Consider the following 21,005-nt stretch of genomic DNA (forward strand, 5'->3'; position numbering starts at 1 on the left):
GATCCCGCTACAAGCGCAGTGTCGTCGGTAAACAACAACTGACTTATTTCCCACTTTTCTCCATTTCCTTTAACCATCTCCAATCCCTGACCCACGCCCCTTGCATTCACCTCTCGCACCACCCCATCCATATATAGATTGAACGGCCAGGGTGACATAATACATCCTTGACGAAGTCCCACCTTTACCTCAAACCATTCACTCTCTCCATTTCTAATCCTAACACAAGCTCTACTACTCTCATAATAACTCTTGACAGCTCTTAACAGCTTTCCTCCTCTCCCATATATCTGCACTACCTCCCACAGTGCCTTCCTGTCTACCTTGTCGTAAGCCTTTTCCAAATCCATAAAAGCCCAAAAAACATCCTTACCTTTTCCTATAGCTTTCTCACATATCTGTCTTACCACAAAAATCTGATCTACGCAACCCCTATCTGTCCTAAAACCACACTGTTCCTCACCAATTACTCCCTCTGTTCCTCTCCTAATCCTTTCAATGAAGACCCTCCCATAAGCCTTCCCAACTACGCATTTAAACAAACCCACATCTCCCTTCCCAGCTTCACCTTCATCCACATCAACCTTGAAGAAACCCCCTTCCACTCCACTGCACGCTTACCTATTTCTTCATTTACAAGTATAGCCACCCCTTCTGTCCCTCGTCCCCTCTTACTCCTGAGAACCTCCCAACTACACTCCCAAACTCATACTCACCCTTCTCTTTCAATTTAGTTTCACTCAAAGCCAACACATTCATCTTTCTTCTCACAAACATACTGCCTATCTCTTCCCTTTTACTCTCATCTGTACCACATCCACGCATATTAGAAGACCCAAACCTTAGAGTACTGGTTGGAAAACTCCTAGACCCTCTTATGCCTTTACTTTTCTTTTTAGGAATGTCCCCTGTGGGGCTAAAGATAGCAGGACTCCTAGTCCTAAAACCTGTCCCGTTTTTTGCCGCCTTTTACGACTCAAGTGGGAAGACTTGGTGGCAGCATTCTTTTCCCCCACCACAGGATAGGGAAAAAAAGGAAATAAATATTTAGAGAAATGGTACAGGAGAGTAATAAGGGTTTGGAGGAGAGCATAATGGAGGAACAGTCGTAGTACAATAAAAATGTCATCAGTTCTCTATGAACAGAGTCTTCCTCTATCACAGACAAAATGATGTGTGGCTCTGGTTCGTAGGGGCGCCTCATATAGACCCTAAAGTATCAACTACATGCTACTTTGCCACAATAACATGCGACCAATACCCCAGACGGGGTATATGTATATATGTATATATATATATATATATATATATATATATATATATATATATATATATATATATATATATATATATGTGTGTGTGTGTGTGTGTGTGTGTGTGTGTGTGTGTGTGTGTGTGTGTGTGTGTGTGTGTGTGTGTTCACTTGGTCTTTGGATCACGTGTTGGACTCGTGATCGACAGCTATTTTCCTCCTGGAAGAGAGCTCAGAGCTCGTAGGTCCGATCTATGGGTAATGCTATGACCTTGCACACACACACACCCCCAACTCCCCGCCCACGAGAGTCAGAGTAACGACCCGAGGCACAGCGATACCGAAATAATTTCGGCCCTGGGCAGGATTCGAACCGGGTGCTGGGAGCACTTCTGCTTCCCAGTTCAGCGCTTTACCAACTATGCCACCGAGTCGTGTACTATGCCACCGAGTCGTGTGTGTGTGTGTGTGTGTGTGTGTGTGTGTGTGTGTGTGTGTGTGTGTGTGTGTGTGTGTGTGTGTGTGTGTGTGTGTGTGTGTGTGTGTGTGTGTGTGTGTGTGTGTGTGTGTGTGTGTGTGTGTGTGTGTGTGTGTGTATGTGCATGTGTGTGTATGTGTGTGTGCGTGTACTGTCTTTGTTATATGTATTGTTTCTGCTGCAGATTGCGTTTGCTACTGTGGCTGGAGGCTCCATGCTTATTGCTGGAAACGTCATGGCGTGGCCGAATATCTTCGCTGACCTCATCGAGACCAACAATCATAACACGACTGCCAACGTCTCCACTCCTTCACACCCTCGGTTACTGCTGACGGATTACGAAGTAGGCTGGCTAGGTAATCATTTATGTATCTCTCGTGGATGTAATTACATTATTCTCTGGAGTAATCCATTTGATAGCTCTGTGTATTTACCTAGTTGTATTTACCTAGTTGTATTTTACGGGAAGGGGAGCTATGCTCGTGGTATCCCGTCTTCATATCTCATTTTATCTAAACTATTTTTAAATTCATGTATTGTTTTTGCACACACCACTTTCTCATCTAATTTGTTCCAACTGTCTATTACTGTGAGGAAAGCTGTTCTTTTTCAGATCTCTTCTATAGCTGTGTGTGTGTGTGTGTGTGTGTGTGTGTGTGTGTGTGTGTGTGTGTGTGTGTGTGTGTGTGTGTGTGTGTGTGTGTGTGTGTGTGTGTGTGTGTGTGTGTGTGTGTGTGTGTGTGTGTGTGTGTGTGTGAGGAAGTTACCCTTACTAGCGGCGCATAAGCAGCGTCGGCGCCTTCGAAGGTCCTCAGAGATCGAACACCTATCAGTCACCGGCTGCCCTGAGGTTATACCCCCAGTCGCATCGTGTCGGACAAACGGGCCCTTGAGGTCCGACCCGTCACGAGGGGTCGGACAAAAGAAGTCTCCTAAAACACCTGCTTCCCCCAACTGTGCTGAGCGTCTCCCAAGGGGCAGAAAATACGAGGGTCATGACCTGATCCCGGTTAATATAAGGGGTCATCGGGAGTTCACCAAGGACCCAACTGACCGACCTGGGCTTCATGCTTTCCGCAGCAAAGACTGTTTACATGCCAGTCCGTCCACGGCATAGGTTACAACAAAGGAGACTACCCTGACTGGAATTATATCAAAGCGGGTGGAGCACCCGTATACCCAGCTAAGGCAGTTCGATATTTAGGGGTCATCTTCCAGAGAGACGGAAAATGACTAGCCATATAAAACAGGTCATAATAAACGCTAGACGAGTCCTAAATTTCGTCCGAGTCATCCGCCGAGAGCCCTGGGGTCAAAGGAGGGAAACACTGATATTCATAGTCAAGAGTGCGGTACGCTCCCGGCTCCTCTTCGGATCTCCTGCCCGCACGATCTTCCCCCGGGGGTAGTGTATAGATTAGCCAGAGTGGAGTGCCAAGCGCTCCGCCTGGGTCTCGGTTTGCCAGCATCAGTTCCACATGAACAAGTATATAATGAAGCAGGTGTTCTTCCTCTTCCGTACCAACTGAAGAAAGATGCCTGCAACTACTTGTTCACTAGTGCTAAAGTTGCAAATTCCACGGACGAGGAACTCCTGGAGGATTGGTTACCGGCCTCACAGACAACGCACATTCAAGGTCTACCTGGTTCCGTCAAGGACCTCTGCATAAAAGCCGGGCTTCTTCCCGATGCTAGACAACTTGTTACCCAGTGCCAGGTGAATCTCTTTCACCCCTAGGTACTCAAACCACCAACAGTTGTCTCAGAAATTCTGGGATTGGGATGCCAAGACGTTCCGCATCTTCTCCTACCACATGTGAGGGAGATGATAAGGACGGAGTACAAGGAAGACTTCCTTGTCTACACAGATGGCTCTGTGCTTGAGGATGACCGAACAGGCGCAGGGATATTCTTGGAAAACACACAAGAGTCCATCTCCGTGAACCCACCTCCATCTTCTCGGCCGAATTGATCGCCGTTTGGGAAGCCATAAAAATAGTTCTCGCTCTTCCCCATCCGCCAACTTGCATCACCGTGCAGCCAGCCGTAAGGCACTGCAAAGCTGTCAATGCGAATCGCAACCTGACACCTTGGAGGAAATACTGCACCTCACTGCTGAAGCCTCCAACAAAAATATTAAAATAAGATATCAATGGGTTCTCTCTCATGTGGGGTTGCACGGTAATGAAAAGGCGGATGGGGCAGCCAGGAAGGGCGCCTTGGCGCCTGAAGAGGACATGATCTCCATCAAGTTCACGGTCAGCGACGCCCTGCACAAGATCAACAGAGCCATCTGGGAGACCTGGAAGGCAGACTACACCGCCACTGCCATCGCTCGTGGATGGCCAACAACAGCCTGCCTTGGAGGAAAACCCCCGACCTTCCCCTCTGTACCTCCCTATATGTTAGCCATGATATCCACAATAAAGGTAAATCATTGGCGAACCAAATTCCTTAATATTCTCTGTACCTGTGGCAGAGAACAGGTCTCTTTCAATCACTGCCTGAGGGACCATTTTAAAAATTTAAGAAATCTCTTCGGAAATCCCTCCACCGCCCTAGACCAATTGAGGGCAAACAACACATCAGACGCCGGAAAATATCAAATAATCCTGGCTGCTGCCAGCCTGATCTGCTCCTCCCCCGTGGGAGGCCTACCATGACCCCCTCCAGCCGGGTCAAATGTAGCAAAATTCTACACTGCTGTAAATAAATCAAATAATTAATAGATATATAATTGAATAAATAAATAATGAATAAATAAATAAATAAAGGAAAGATATTACGGCCATAGAAGTAATTAAAGACAGTCCTTAAATCGGCTAGCTCCGCAGGGACAAGAAGAAAAAACAAAAAATTCACCAAGGACAGAGGGCCTCAGGACTGAGGAAACTATCTTCAATCACCTCCAGAACAGAGACTTCGCAGAGTACAGCCATCGCCTCCTCCTCCTCCTCCTCCTCCTCCTCCTCCTCCTCCTCCTCCTCCTCCTCCTCCTCCTCTCCTCCTCCTCCTCCTCCTCCTCCTCCTCCTCCTCCTCCTCCTCCTCCTCCTCCTCCTCCTCCTCCGCTCCTCTTGCTGCCAGTACCGAGCATGTTTATCTGATTCATAGGCCCCCAACTATATATAAAGTAACAAATCTTTCAAGAGAGTGCCTTCAGCCAGGCCTACGTCCCCTACGTTCCTGGCAATATATTTCGGACAAAGAGTTAATGTTAAAAGTAACTGCCTAACCAATAAACAAGATAAGAAATTGCTTGGAACCCTAAACTGCCGTTATCTCTCTTGTACAGAATCCCTGAGCCCACGGGGGCAACACTACCTAACGCTGTCTCCGGCCTGGGTGGCACGACCTGACGCTAGCTGGCTGGTCTAAGGCAGCGTCAGGTCGCGTCGTCCATGTGGACTCAGGGAATCTGTACACCCTAAGCAAATGTCAACTTTTTGCCACGGAGCTCTGTAAATTAGGACCTTAGTACTATGATGAACCCCCAAGGCTGAATCCAGCCGAGAGTTCCAAAATTCTTAGGTGCGATTCTTTGATTCCAAAGTCAATTTACAACGCAATCTTAGAAGTAAATGAACATTTTCTTTCACAGCTTCTCTGCCCATCATCACAAGCATCCCTTGTATCCTACTGTCTGGATTCGTCGTCCAGTTAGTCGGACTCAAAGGCTCCGTGGCAGTAGGCGTCGTGTTGGCCATTGTCTCCTGGTTGCTGATGGGCCTCACCTCATCTAAAACGGCACTCTTCATAGGCCGGGCCATTTCTGGGGCACCCTATGCCCTTATAGCGACGACGATACAGCCATTGGTGGGCGAACTTGTGTCTCCTAATATACGAGGGTTCGCTGCAAGTATTCCAAGGTTCATGGCAAACCTGGGAATTCTAGAGATCAATGTGGCTGATATCTTGCTGCCCTGGAACTACACAACGCTTTTCTGTGCTCTACCATTTGTAGCTAACTTGATACTTCTCCTGTTCGTGCCTGAGGTACGTGTATTGACAGTATGTAATTTATATATTTGCCCGTGTGTATGCGCTGGATATGTGCGCGTCGATGTGCGTGTGTTGGTCGTGATCATTTCAATTTTTGATAATATTCTTTTCATACGAGATATTTCCTTTCTCCGTGACACTATATTGCTATTTATGTTTAATGGATGGATTCTTTTTTTATTCACGACTTTTTATTCTTTGGAAAATTTGTGTAGTTGTGTCATTTCACCCATTTATTTCAATGGTATTTGGTAGCCCCAGTCAGCGTCCAGTCTTCATAAAATCCCATAGTTCAGGTTATCTGTATTTTCTCTCGTTTGGCGATGTCTTCTTTTTATGGATTGATATTACTGTTGGATATTCAAGACTCTGTCTGACGATCTGCACTATAAACAGTTTTATCTTAAACACATCTGTATAGATAGAAATAGTTTTGAATTTACACAAACCTACCCACCGTTTCGACTAACCTGGCCATCCGGTTCGATTTTTCTTTTATGTGTACATCCTATCTTTCCATTACATGATCCTCATCATGAGTTCCATCTTTCATTTGGGGTGCTGAAATGAGAGGAGCTTTGAGCTGTACATCATACTACATTTGTCCCTCCTTTGTACCGTTCCCTTAAACCTGCCCTTTACCACTTCCATGATTCTACCTCTTCTGGATTCTCATGTGGTGGTGATGTGTTTGTGGGGAGGGGGCGAGAATTCTGCCACCGTATTTTCCATGTTTATTATAAAAGGCGACTAAGTGGGACGGAGTGATAATACTAGGGATCCTCCTGTCCTACGTAAATTCATTGAATAAGAGGGTCTGATAAGAGGAATCCAATCAGAACCCTACTAATTGGGTATGTGTATGGTTGTAGTACAGGTAAGATTAAAAGGGTAGAGACTGGTGGATTCTTTGTGAGATGGAAAATGGATGTGGTAGCGTTAAGTGGAACCAAATTGAAGGGAGATGCGAGTCTGAGTTTGGGAATGTGGTGAGGAGGGTGTCGGAGGTGATGAGGGGTCGAGTGAGGGATGGAGTGATTCTGCTGGTAAGGGATGAATAGGAAAGTGCGTGGTGGAGTGGAGGGAAGTATCTTTGAGGATAATGCGAGTGATGATGAAATCGGAAAAACAGATGTGGCTATTTCTGAGTGTATATGTTTCTAGTAGTAAGAAACGTGACCAACAAATGGAGGCTTTTTACATATATTTAAATAAGAGTTCAGAGAATTTTGGGAGGATTGTAAGTGCAGAAGTGTTGGGGGATTTCAGTGCTTTGGTAAGAGATGAGCCAATAGATGATGCCAGGTAAAAATTATAGTGGAGATATGGTGTTGGAGATGTATTTAGAAAGTGAGACGATTACAGCAGTGTTTAAGAAGTGAGCTGAACACAAGTATACATGGGAAAAGGTGGCAAAGGGAAGGGATTAACGGACCATGTAGAGCTACTCAAAGTGAGAATTGGAGAAGTTCTTTACGTTCATGCTTTCAAGCGAGAGAGTGAGGGAGTGCCACATAGATCTTTGGTAGAAGAGAAATTGAGATTGGAGGAAAAGTAGAGGAGGAGGGAAAGTGAAAGAGGTAGAGAGATGCTGAGAGTAAATTAATTTAGTGAGAAAGGTAATGAGAAAGCACACTAGGAGAAGCTGAGTGAAGTGTGGGAGATGGTGAGTGATAAAAAGGAAGCAGGAGTAGAGAAATCATTTGTATGCTTCAAGGAGGAAGTGACAAAGTGTGCATATATGAGATGTTTATTATAGGGTGAATGTAGTTTGACCATGACTAAATCTCCTATTTCTAATTCTAGTTTATGTGCTATTTTGTGTTGTTGCTTTTTCATCTCTTGTGAATACTCCTGTATATGTTCCCTAACTCTTTGGTGAATACTTTGGAAAGTATTTATTCTATATCATAAACAGATTTCTGCTCTCCAGTCAAGATTTCATATGGAAGAGTTTTGTCTTCCCCAAAAATAATAAAATGAGGTGTTTCACCTTTTGCTATATTAATTTGGTTGCTCACATTGCATTTAACACAAGAAATCCAAGTATCACAAGTTATACTATGAGGAGTTATCATACTTCTAAGACATGTAATAATTTTCTTACTTAACCTCTCTACAACTCTATTACTTTATGGATGATTCACTGGAATGTTTACTTCCTTTATCTTAAATAAACTACATAAATTTTTCCATTTTTTTTTTTTTTTTATCAAATTCAGTTCCATTATCTGAAACTAAGATCTTAGGTGTAGTGAAATTACAGATTATCTGATAATAGATTACTGAAGCAATAGTTTCAGCTTTCTTATTTGGAATGAGTTGTAAAATACAATATCTTAAAAAATAATCAATGGCAACAACTACATATTTATATCCAATCTCAGACATAGGTAACTACAATGTATCTATGTGAACTCTTTCCCAAGGTTTCTGTGGAACGGGATAGGTAAATATAGGAGCAGGTTTTGGTGTATTTCCTTTCACCTTAATACATTTCAAACAATTTTCAATATGATTATATACATCTTTCTTCATACCCGGCCAAAAGTATTTAAGTTGTGCTTGTCTATAAGTTTTATCCTTTCCTGGATGTGAGCTACAATCACTATCATGAAGTAACTTCAGTACATCTTTTACAAGAGTTTGTGGTATTACCAACTGATTTACTGGACTTCTAGAAATATATTCCCGCTTACAACTGTTTTTCCATACAAAAGTCCATTAATCAAATGAAATTCCTCTATCTTATACCCCTTTGATAGTTTTGGAGGATTTCCTCTTGGGTTCATCAGGTACTTGACTAATGAGTCACATGTCTTATCATCCCTCTGTTCTTTTATTAACATTTCCTCATCTAAAGTTACTAACTCTTCTATACTACAAACAAAATTCATCAACCCTGTCATTGGTTGGCTAATATTTCTAGAAAGTGCATCTGCCGCAACATTCTTTTTACCCGGAATATATTCAAATTTAACTTCATAGCACTGAAGTATCGCAAACCATCTAGCGAGTCTGCCCCTAAGGTTCTTATGCTTAAATAGGTTCTGTATAGCTGTATAATCAGTCCATACTCTGATTGGATACCCCAGTATAATATCTCTAAAATTTTCTACTCAATATATCACTGCTAATGTTTCTCTTTCTGTTAAAGAGTAGTTTTTTCTGCATTAATACAAAGTCTTGAAGTGTAAGCTGTTGGTTTCAAAGTTCCATTTCTCTCTTGGATAAGTATTCCTCCTAATCCTATGTCAGATGCATCAGTGCAAAGAATGAATTCTTTATCATAGTCTGGAAATATTAAAATTGGAGAACTCGCGAGTTTATCTTTCAACTTGTCAAAAGCTTCCTGTTGTGCAGGTCCCCACATGAACTTTGAGTCCTTCCTCAACAAAGAACTTAATGGATTAGCCATGTCAGCATATCGCTGAATAAATTTTCTATAATATCCTATCAATCCCAAAAAGCTCCTAACCTTGTCTACATTGGTTGGAACTGGAAAATTCTTGACTGCTTCAACCTTTGAATTCACTGTACTAAGTCCATGTCTGTCTACCTTAATATGTCCCAAATAGATTACACTGTCCTGCAAGAACTTACATTTTTCAAGATTCACTTTCAATCCAGCTTCAACTAGTCTTGAGAATATCAAATCTACTTTCTTAAAGTGCTCATCCGCTGTCTGCGAAACTATTAAAATGTCATCTAGGAATACACTGGCAGTGTTTCCTAACAACCCTCCTAGAATTGTATTTATTGATCTCATGTAAGTTAATGGACTATTGCATAACCCAAATAGCATTCTTTTGAACGCATAATATCCCGTTGGACTAGAAAATGCTGTAAACTCTCGTGAGTCTTCATACAGCTCTATTTGCCAAAAAGCAGATTTGATATCTATAGTGCTAAAATATCTATTCTAAGTTCCCAAACTTCTTAAAATGTCACCTATCACTAGTAATGGTAACCTGTCACGAATGGTGTGCTTATTCAATTCCCTATAATCAATAACTGGGCGCATAGTACCATCTGATTTTAGCACCAAAATCAAAGGAACGTTCCACTCACTTTTACTAAGTTCAATAATATCCTGCGATAACATTTCTGTGATCAGTTTATCTACTATTGCTAATTTAGAGTGAGGAACTCTGTAGGCGGGTATGTAAATAGGCTGTGTTCCTGGTTTTAATTTAATCTGATGATTTAAAACAGTTGTTTTGCCTAAGGCTTCCCCCGGCAAAGCAATTGCTTTATTGTGCTTCACAAGCAAAGCAACTAAACTTTCATCCAATTCAGGGCAATTAGTATGTTCTAATTGATTCCTGTTTTTTTTTTTCTTAACTATATTTCTTCCTGAACTGAACAAATTGATGAAGTTGGTAATTTCACCTCCTCAGTACTCTCATTTAAAATCTTGATGGGTTTGGTACACACCTGAAAACATCTTATTTGTGTAACTTCCCTTAAAACAATATCTTTATTTAAAGAATTAAGAATTAATATTTCTATTATATTCTTATATAACTTATAAATCCCTGAGTCTAACTTCAAACCTTTTAATCTAATTGATTCTGGCATGGTAAAAATTTCAGTCTACAGTGACTCCTTTCAACTGCACTTTGACCCTGTTAATTGCTATGGAGTGTAATAGCGTCGACTTTATTACGCCACCATCCACAATTTGCAATGCGTCATTTGTAGTTGATGAATTAATAATTTCTGGGATTTCTTGAACATCTGAGTTGGGTTCACTATAAGTGGCTTTACTTTCTGTTGGTCTGGACCGCTCGGCCTCGTTATCTAAAGTAAAATTGTTCTTTCTTATCTATGTCTAGGGATTCACTGATTCCTGTCACTGGTTTTAAGTCTGGTTGATTTAAAAATGGGATTAAATGTGATTTCACTAAGATCCCTAAGTCAGCAGGATATATGACCATGTTCTCTTTTCTCATAGTTGCAAATCCTATCAATAAATCTCCTGGAAAAACAGATTCTTCTACAACTGTCACTGGAATGTGCAAAAGATCATTTGTATATAAGATAACTTCTAGTTCAAACTTACCTATAGCCTATTCTTTGGTGATACATACATAAAGGTGGGTTTCTACACTGATACTCATCATGACCCTCATATTTGTAATTTCTACAAATAATTCCATAATAACACTCTTGTGCTTTGTGTCCCCAAGTATAACAATTAAAACATAGAATTCTAGTATCCCTGGATGGACTTCTACCTTTATGTCTATGTCCTAATTCTGTTTTCTTAAACTCTCCTCTAGAGTCCCTCTGTTGCTCCTTTGTCATCACATATGGATTCATTATTCTAGTCTTACTGTACCCTTGCATTAGATAATCTGCCTCTCCTAAATTCATGTATGACTTGAGATCTTTATACCGCTTTTCTGCCGTTAAATCATCATTATTTTTAGTCAACAATCCAAATGTGATCACTTTTATTACCTGAGAAATTTTCATTTTATCACTAGATTTTTCTATTCAATCTGAATCTTTCAAGATAGAGTTCATGTCTTTTGACCATCTATCTAATCTAGCTAAGTATTCTGGGTCTGATTCTCTTGTCCTAACTTCATTGATCATTCTAACCAAAGATCTGATAGGATCCTGATCACATTTTGACATAATGTTTAATGAATGCTTTCTTATAGGCTTCATATTGGTTGATATCTTCCATTTGCTGGAAATTTTCTGATAAACCTAGCTCTACCCTTCGCAGGATCTATATTTTCCTTTAGAATGTCTATTTTCCTTTTTTTTCATCTGATATATTTTTGCTCACAATTGTTGTATCTATTAAGTTAAGGAACTTATTAATTCCTAAGATGTTTACTCCCCCTGTAAATTTTGGGATGTCAATATTTGAGGTATGAATTTTATGCTTCACCACATTTGAATTAGTGTTACTCATACCTTTAGTAGGTTGATTTGACTTGACTGACTCCAAATAGTCTTCCTTGCGTACGTCAACCTCGACGTCTCTCGTCAGCCTCGTCGCTCACTGCCCTGAAGATCGTCTTGTTCCTCTCCTAGTCGTGGCTCGTAGTGTTGTAGACCCCTCGTTCCTCGTCTTGTCGTTGGTTGTGGTTGTGCACTGCGTGGTTATGGTTGCGTGCACTGTAGATTGGTGTACCCGTAGACTTATCTTGCACCAGTCTTGTAATTACTTCGGATGAAGTTCATCCCACCGCCGTCGCCACTGTTAGCTTCGCTGCTACTAACACTTCAGTTCCCTTCAGTGAAATTGTAATTCACTTACGGTTTTCTTCACTTTCTTTCTATGATTGTGGTATTGTAAGTCACTCGTCTCAAGGCCCCATACCACTCTCGTAGTGTACGTTTTTAGTCCAGTTCCATTAATCAGTTCGAAGGAGAATTAAACGTATTTTTCTTTTCTCTTTTCTTCTTAATAAATTACACTTGGTTATTCAAGCTACACCAAAGGGACTCTCACCTGGGACCCTCTTACACCCACCAAGCCAAGTCTGCTCTGACGTCACGATTTAATTTATCCAATAATTTTGAACGTTACAAATAAGTGCCGCCCTTTTAGGGCGTGACTTTACCTCCATGCACCAATCATTTTTCTCCTCCTCCACCCTTTTCTCCAATCAGAAAGACTGTTATGCTGTCTCAAGCAATACTGTTTACGCAAGCAATTTTTCGCAAGCAGAACGAGCTCTGTGTTTACATTTAGTCACATCAGCACCTTTGATCGCCACTCCAACCAATGTTTAATACAAGACGGTAAGTTAGAATATGCAACTCAGCAACTTGCAGTCGGCCATTGTTTCATAACAACCGAATATGATATTAATATCAAATCTATATATCGTTTCACCTACCCCTCTATCTACTTAAATGTCTACCTCTATCTACCGGCCTCTTACACATATCGAATTGTCGCTTTCTTTTTTTTATCGTCTTTTTTAAATCCCTCGGTATTATCACATAAATTTGATAGTCATTAGGCGCATCAGAACATTTGTATTTCTTATAAACCTGTCTCTTTTTTAACAATACTTGTATAGTTCCACTTTACAGAGGAAGAGGGGACAAATGTGAATGCAGTAGTTTTAGAAGGATCCGCTTGTGGAGTGTAGTTCGAGAAGGGCGTAATGACACTTATGTTCATCAATAATTCATAGGTATCTTCTATATTCTTAATATGCTTTCCGGTAATAAATTGCCCATTATCTCGACCCTCTTCCCTCTTTGTTTTTTAATTGTGTCATTCCTCATTTAATAGTTTAGCAATTTTACCTCACTGTTACTTTTGTGTGAAAATTCATTTCCAACTATTGGCTCTATTTTTATATCCGGTCAAAAATAGTCTCTGACAAGATACAATTATCTTTATCTGTTATTCTGTTCGTGATCGTGGCATCCTCAGTAAGTAGATTGGTGTACTTGTTTATTCTATCCATCACTTCATTATATATCAATGTAGCTCAAGAAGAAAACTGGTACCAACACAGAGCTCTGTGGGCTCCCACTAGTTCCTTCCTTCCAGTCTGACATCCCATCATTCACAAATCTTCTTCAGAAAGAATATCCACTCCAGCAGACTCGGCTTACCCCTATTTTCTACTCCAGCCCATGAATCTAATACACCAGTTGTTCTCTACATTTTTTGGTATTCCTTTTGAGATACTATCGGCTTTTGCAATATTTGGTTTCTCGACCAAATTTTACACTTCTTGAACTTCCACTGTGATACTATTCAACGCTGATGCATGCTCACATATGTGAACATGCATAAGAATCAATCTGGCATAATGAATTTCTCCAGATTATATCTACCAAGGAAAGTGATTCTGAAGAGGAAAAAATAAATGGAAACGGCGTTGAATAGTATCACAGTGGAAGTTCAAGAAGTATAAAATCTGCTTGAGAAACTAAATTTTGCAGTTGGTGGTTCTTTCCCTTTGTCTAAATTTACCATTATCATATTTATCGACCAACGTTGGTTAATATCTACACATGTCTGTTACAACTATTTCAAGGTCTCTCAAATTCTCTTCTGATTCTTATGTATTCATTGCCTGTTTTCTTTAAATAATTTTATTTAGTTTTATTGGTGTGTGTGTGTGTGTGTGTGTGTGTGTGTGTGTGTGTGTGTGTGTGTGTGTGTGTGTGTGTGTGTGTGTGTGTGTGTGTGTGTGTGTGTGTGTGTGTGTGTGTGTGTGTGTGTGTGTGTGTGTGTGTGTTAGAGAGAGAGAGAGAGAGAGAGAGAGAGACGTATACCCTATACTGAACGTTTTCTCCCTAGTCCCCGTACTGGTTGGTTAAAAAGGGACGGAAGGATGCTGCCGTCTCCGCTCTCAAATCGCTTTATCCCTCTGCTGACGATGTAGAAGAGCATTTTCAGGAAGTGGAAAAATGCGTCACCATGAGCAGTGAAAAACCAGGAGTCAGAGAACAGGTAAGGATCCTTATATACGTACAACTGTTCACTCTTGTGTGTGTGTGTGTGTGTGTGTGTGTGTGTGTGTGTGTGTGTGTGTGTGTGTGTGTGTGTGTGTGTGTGTGTGTGTGTGTGTGTGTGTGTGTGTGTGTGTGTGTGTGTGTGTGATGTAAAAATAAAGGACACTGCAACCAACAATGATATAAGAAAATGAAGAAAGGGTAGGTTTGGACTGACATATATCTGTTGTTGTGGAGGTATGGATATGCGAAGGGGAAACGAAGGGGGTATTTTAGAGCCTGTTCCTTTTCACTTGGCGGAAGTTCATTAGATATAGAAACTGGGAAGTTTTAATTATAGAAGCATTGACTGCGATATTTTGGTAGGAGATCAGGAAGCGAAAAAATTCTTAGATGTGGTGCAGGATAATTTCCTAAAACAAATTATTACCGGTTCTACAAGGGGAGAAAATACTCTGGATTTACTTTTAACTAATAACGAGCACCTTATGCGTAACGTAAAAGTGGGAGACAGTCAAGGTTCTAGCGATCATCAATAGATAAGATTCAATATTATTTGGGAAGTACGAATAACGTCCAAGTACCAGACTTCAGGAGAACCAACTTTGACAATATAAAAACCTATTTGAGGTTGAATTTGAAATGTCATACGGATGGTTCGGACATCATCGGCGCGGTCAGGGAGCGGAACATGACCAGGGGTCAGGTCATGACAAGGGAGTAGGTCGTGACTAGGGGTCGGTTCACGGAGGGTTATATGCATACCTTGGGTCAAGTCACTTGGGGCGGGGGGTCAACAGCCAGGTCAGAGATTTGGATGAAATATATAGCAATCTAACTGATTTAATTATTAATGCACAAAATACATTTATCCCTCTGAAGTCAATACGGAAGGATAGTAATACTTCCAAATAGATGACGAACAGACTGAGACATGAGATCGGAATGAAAAGAGGACTTAACGTATAAATAAAAAACGGGAAATCACGCCTTATATCAAGATATAACGAAATGGCAAAGCTGGTAAAAAAAGAATACACGTACAGTGAAACGTAGCTATGAAATTAAGGTTGCCAGTCAAGCAAGATCCAACTCAAAGGGTTTCTTTCATCTCTACAGAACAAAAATAAAGAAAGGATAGGCCCAATTAAAAACGACGAAAATGTCATGATAGAATCGGAAGAAAAATGAGTGAAGAGTGTAACAAACATTTTTTCTCGGTGTTTACCAATGAGAAGTTAGATAAGGTATCTGACTGCGACCCAATTTTCAGTGGGGGTGAAGAAAGTAGACTATCTAATATCAGTATTAGTAAAGTAGAAGTAGTCAAGCAGATTGAAAAGTCTTAAAGCTCCAAAATCCCCAGGTCCAGACGAAAAATTTCCGAAATTGCAAAGAGCGTAAATTTGAAATCTGCGACCAGTTAACTGAAATATTCAATAAATCGGTAGACACTGGTTTTGTACCTACTGCTTAAGAGTAGGAGAGCGTTGTTTCTGTTTTTAAGAAGGGAGATAAATCGTCTATATGCAACTACAGGCCAATTAGTCTGACATCGGTAATAGGTAAAATGCTTTAACCAATGATAGTAAATAGACTCATCAAGAGACATAATTTAATTCGTGACACAGAGCATGATTTCTCCAAGGGTAAGTCATGTGTGCCTAATCTTCTATCCTTTTATACTAAAGTATATAAGACGTCAGATAACAATGCTAATTACGACTTTAGCAAAGCATTCGACAAGGTGCCCCACCAGAGACTACTAAATAAAATCAAAGCCCATGGCATAGGAGGAAAAGTGTTACAATGGATTAGAGCTTGATCAGTAACGGAAAACAGCGGGTTACCATAAATGGAGTAAAACCCAGGTGGGGCAATGTTACTAGTGGGGTTCCCCAGGGCTCGGTTTTGGATCCCTTGTTGTTCATTATGTACATATGCGACTTAGACGATGGGATAAATAGTGATGTTAGCTTACGGACGACACTAAAATAGGACGCCTAATTAGGTCAGGATGATCTTAACAAGTTCGCATGGTCGGTGAAATGACAAATGAACTTTATTATCTCTAAGTGTAGCGTGTTAAACGTAGGGCTGCACAACCCCAAAAATAGATACATCTTAGATAACACGCTTTTAGAGAAAATTGAGTGCGAGAGAGACTTGGGACTTCTAGTGAGTCCGGACCTTAAAACCAAGAAACAATGCATTAGCGCCAGGAATAAAGCTAACAGAGCATTAGGTTTCATTGCTAGGACGGTAACGAATAGAAGTGCAGAGGTAATTATCAAACTCTATCTAGCGATAGTTAGACCCATTCTTGACTATGTGGTACAGTTTTGTTCTCCGTCCTATAGAATGGACATCAATTCACTAGAATCAGTACAGAGAAGAATGACCAAAATGATACATGGACTCAGAAATTTGCCTTACGAAGAGAGGCTTAGACACCTTAACTTACACTCTGGAAAGACGCAGAGTGCGGAGGGATCTAATAGAGGTATTTTCAAGTAGATCAAAGGCTTTAACAAGGGTGATGTAATTAAGGTCATCATATTAAAACAACAGGGCAGGACTCGCAGTAATGGATTTAAACTGAACATATTTAGATTTAAGAAGGAAATAGGCAAGAATTACTTTACTAATAGGGTGGTCAATGAATGGAATAGACTTAGTAACCATAGAGTGAGCGCTGAAACTATCAGCTGTTTTAAGAAACGGTTAGACAACTTTATGGATGGGGATGATAGGTGGTGATGGGTATGGAGCTGCCTAGTGTAGGCCTTATGGTCTCTTGCAGTCTCCTTCATTCTTATATTCTTAACTGTATCAATCGCTGCAGTATCAGTCTATTCAGAATTCACACGAACTTGAAAATGAAAATCGAAAATTACGGAAAACTGGTCTTCAGTGAGATATGAGTATTACAAATAAACTGTTTTGTAATATTAACGTAGAAAATCGCATATATGTTTAGAGACACGTAGAACGATACAAATAATTAGAAACAGAATGTATGAATGTCATAGTCACCTGGTGTGAGCCAGAATGTTACATAAGTTTTCCAAGTGGAGGTCATGTTATTTGACAGTTTTTACAGAGAGTGCGAATGAGCGAGTGGCCCAAGTTGCTTCCAACGTGTCAGGTTCGCTAGAACAGGTACCAGAGTGGCGTGCTACACCAGGTACTGTTGTCAGATTTGTGTAGTCAAACATATAAAATGTATCTTTAGATAGTTTAGGGAACAGGTAGTCTGGAGTCGTCAGATAAGTTGAACAGGGCAAGTATCTGAAAAGTTGGAATGGATATTCATTGATAGCAGCCATGAGCATCGTGGACTTGTAAGCTAGAGCGTTGTCTTGGTGGAGAGAGCACCCTTTATATCAGTGTCCCATGCCCATTCCTCTTAATGTTCTCTCGTACCTAACTCAAGAAATAAATGTAGTAGAGGCTAGTGTCAGTGAGACTCTTTTCCAGGCAATCCAGCAATACACTCCCGCATTAAAAAATCACTTTCTCGGACGACATTATCGACTTGGTTGTCTTTGGAGCTTCTACTGTTTCGACTGGATGCAGGTGGTACATCAAGTTTCATCAATGGTCACAAACTGCTGAAGACATCTCTTAGGTTATAGATAAAGAAGAGCAATATTGCCCTTCTGATATCTTCTACCAATTCAGTTTCTGATGATGTCAAAGGAACTTTAAGACACATCAAGCTAAAACTCTGGTCATTTTAATTTCATAAGAAAGCACTGCATAAACACGTTCCTGAGATACCCAGCGTTGTGGCGACATTACATTGACATTATCTATCGAGTTGTTTAAACCATCCCCTTGAGATTGGCTATATAAGTTCCCGTCTGATGACAGATGTAAGACTTCCTGGGAGTGTTATTTTCCAAGCTTTTCCTATATCACATACATTCAGCAGCTCATTTCTGGAACATCATGTAGAAATTGACGTAGTTCATTATTGTCAGCAAGTTCTCATGGATCTTATTAACACAATGAGCCTTGGGAAACGAGTCAGTTGATGACTGTACCATATTCAATCTTGTCTATATTTTATATGCAAAATATTGGCTTATAAATTTCATTCACTATATATGAAACAACAAAAATACATCAGTTAATAACTTCAAAGATCTGAACCATAATTGGATGGTATAGCTCATCTCTTTTTACCCTAGACATTGAATGTATTAACTACCCTAGGTATAGATGGGTTAGTTGTTCATTAATTCCTTCTACTGCATTACATTATTCTCAGAATGACTTACTTATTCAAACATCCCCTTGCAGGTTGAATTTATAATTGCTTCTCTCGTTCCATCCTGAAAAGTGAGAAGCAATTTGATATCACTTTTGATCGATGGGTGGGCAGAAGGACAAGGCTTCAAGTCGCTATACATGCCTATTTGATAATTACTGTCACGACTAGTACACATTTATGTCTTGTTCTAGTCGTTCCCTGTAAAGCTAGTTCAAACTCAAACACTTGAGCAAATATGTTGTTCATGAATAAAAATGTCTCATATATTTCAGATTCACCAAATGAGCCAGTCGAGCAATTACAAGCCTGTCATACTGATGGCGACTCTCTTCTTCTTGAATGGGTCCAACAGCTGCATCTTTTTATCTTATTCAACCTTGATCTTCAGTCAAGTGGGAATGACCCTCGACCCACGCCTGTGCACCATCCTGTTGGGGGTTGTTCGACTTGCCAGCGTGATTCTTGGAGCCTTTGTCAGTGACCTCTGCGGGAGACGACTCCTCTACATCGGCTCTTCGATTTTGAGCATTTTATCTTTGGTCTTAACCTTTGTTTCCTTGACCTTTTCCTTTATCCCCAAAATATCCTTGTTGATTTCCTTAATGTGTTTCATAATATTTTCCTCTGCAGGAATCAACTTGGTTCCTTCTATTCTGTTGGGGGAAGTGATTCCGTCAGCCGTCCAGTCGGTCGGCTGTTCGCTTTGCACTATTTTGAGATTCATGTTTTATGGTTGTTTCCTTTTCATCACCCCATGGTTGACAAGTGTTATTTCCCTTCGGTTTATCCTCCTCATTCCAACTACGGCCATCCTTCTGGGGACCTTTGTTGCTTGGAGGTGGCTCCCTGAAACAAAAAATCGATCCCTTCTGGAGGTCCAGAAAGTGTTTGAGTAACATTTAGTCTACAGGCGACGACGTAAAACGCTTTCCTAATTAGGTTTATGAGGTTGATATCTAGTGTGTTATTGACAGGAGGACTTTTTTATCTTTGTGAAATGATATGAACCTACATAGATTTTATAGTGAATCATTTGTAAGATGGAATTTAGGTTTCGGACCGGGTACATACTCTCTATCAACTTTGACTATTCACCAACACCCACCATTCAATTTCTTTTTACAAGGAGGACTAACAACAGAGAACTGCTTTCTTCTTGAGAGTCGGTGTCATACAAATACAATCATTAATACGATAGACAGCAGTCCATATTAATTCCATAGAGTTTTACTAGAGATTCCGAGAACCGTTTTTGACCCATTAAACTCCGATTATGACAAGATTCTTGTCATTTGGTCAAATAAAACAAAAAATCATAAAACACCAAAATGTTTGATCAAACAGCACCAGAAAAATATGACGTCAGTCCTCCTCGCTTCGCTCGCGAGCGAAGCGAGGAGGACTGACGTCATATTTTTCTGGTGCTGTTTGATCAAACATTTTGGTGTTTTATGATTTTTTGTTTTATTTGACCAGATGACAAGAATCTTGTCATAATCGGAGTTTAATGGGTTAATACAGACAGCAGTCCATATTCTTTCTATAAAGGTCTGCTAGAGATTCCAAGGACCCGAGAACCGTTTATAACTGTGGTGGGGAAATTGGGTTCCAGTCGTTGCATCTCGGGGGTAATAGTCGTTACTGTTATCAGGAATCCATCACGCGCTGTATTTGCCTGTGGTAAGTGCCAAACACGCAGTACTTTTGGTAGGAGTTTATTGCGTAGGTCTACACACAAGTATGGCAGGAAGTGATCTGTCACAAGCGAATGCTTGGGGGATCATGACGCGCCCGTGCCCTACTTCCTGATACATTGTTGCTAGGCGGGAAAAAGATAAGGCAAAACAATACATACAAACATATCTAGGTATATACATAAGAATATACAGAAACAAGAGAACAATCACATATACTGAAGAATATGCATGCAACAAGGTTGAGGGTAACATATATTTAATTCCTTAATGCTATGACGTGTACAATTGGCATAGACGCATACGCGTTTAGCGTACGCCTAATGACGTATATATATTCGGTTATATAATTACGTATAGGACACTTATATAATGTAATGACTACATAGGCTTACTTATACAAAATATTTATAATAAATATATGTTGGTATTAAGTACTCATGTATAATAAAGAAGTATTACTTATACAATAAAGGAGATACATATACAATAAATATATACAATAATTAAGTAAGGATGGCCTTGGCTACATGCCTCCCCACCCCCACCCCCCCGCCTTAAAAACGAAAAAGAAAACTTAGGCTTACAGAACTTACTTTATAATTCTATAAAGATAAATATAACTTGTGGTTATCACAAGCTCACCCAGTTTTAGAATATGCTGTCTGTTTGGCCCTCGAACTTCTATAACCCATTCAACTCCGATGACAAGATGTCTTGTCATTTGGTCAAATCAAACAAAAAATCATAAAACACCAAAATGTTTGATCAAACACCAGAAAAATATGACGCCGGTCCTCGCTTCGCTCGCAGCGAAGCGAGGACCGGCGTCATATTTTTCTGGTGTTTGATCA

The 21,005-nt window shown here is 40.4% G+C and overlaps 2 protein-coding genes across 2 annotated transcripts in view; one reads left to right on the forward strand and one right to left on the reverse strand.

Annotated features, from left to right (window-relative positions):
- Positions 1 to 21,005, reverse strand: part of LOC143030569 (facilitated trehalose transporter Tret1-like) — a 459,285-nt gene that overhangs the window by 404,379 nt on the left and 33,901 nt on the right. The window lies entirely within an intron of this gene.
- Positions 1,924 to 19,695, forward strand: LOC143030568 (facilitated trehalose transporter Tret1-like). Its single transcript, XM_076193722.1, has 4 exons — positions 1,924 to 2,086; positions 5,330 to 5,724; positions 14,024 to 14,176; positions 18,730 to 19,695. Exons 1-4 carry the CDS (start codon positions 1,945 to 1,947, stop codon positions 19,351 to 19,353), a joined length of 1,314 nt encoding a protein of 437 aa, XP_076049837.1. The 5' UTR covers positions 1,924 to 1,944; the 3' UTR covers positions 19,354 to 19,695.

The sequence above is a fragment of the Oratosquilla oratoria genome, chromosome 12, assembly GCF_046742065.1.
Source record: "Oratosquilla oratoria isolate Oo_2021 chromosome 12, ASM4674206v1, whole genome shotgun sequence".
Taxonomy (NCBI): domain Eukaryota; kingdom Metazoa; phylum Arthropoda; class Malacostraca; order Stomatopoda; family Squillidae; genus Oratosquilla; species Oratosquilla oratoria.

Excerpts from the sequence above, each read along its gene's own strand:
- LOC143030568 (XM_076193722.1), top strand. The coding sequence starts at position 1,945 with ATGCTTATTGCTGGAAACGTCATGGCGTGGCCGAATATCTTCGCTGAC. Across the intron at positions 5,725-14,023 it reads TTCTCCTGTTCGTGCCTGAG|TCCCCGTACTGGTTGGTTAA; the intron begins GTACGTGTATTG and ends TTTTCTCCCTAG. Across the intron at positions 14,177-18,729 it reads AACCAGGAGTCAGAGAACAG|ATTCACCAAATGAGCCAGTC; the intron begins GTAAGGATCCTT and ends CATATATTTCAG.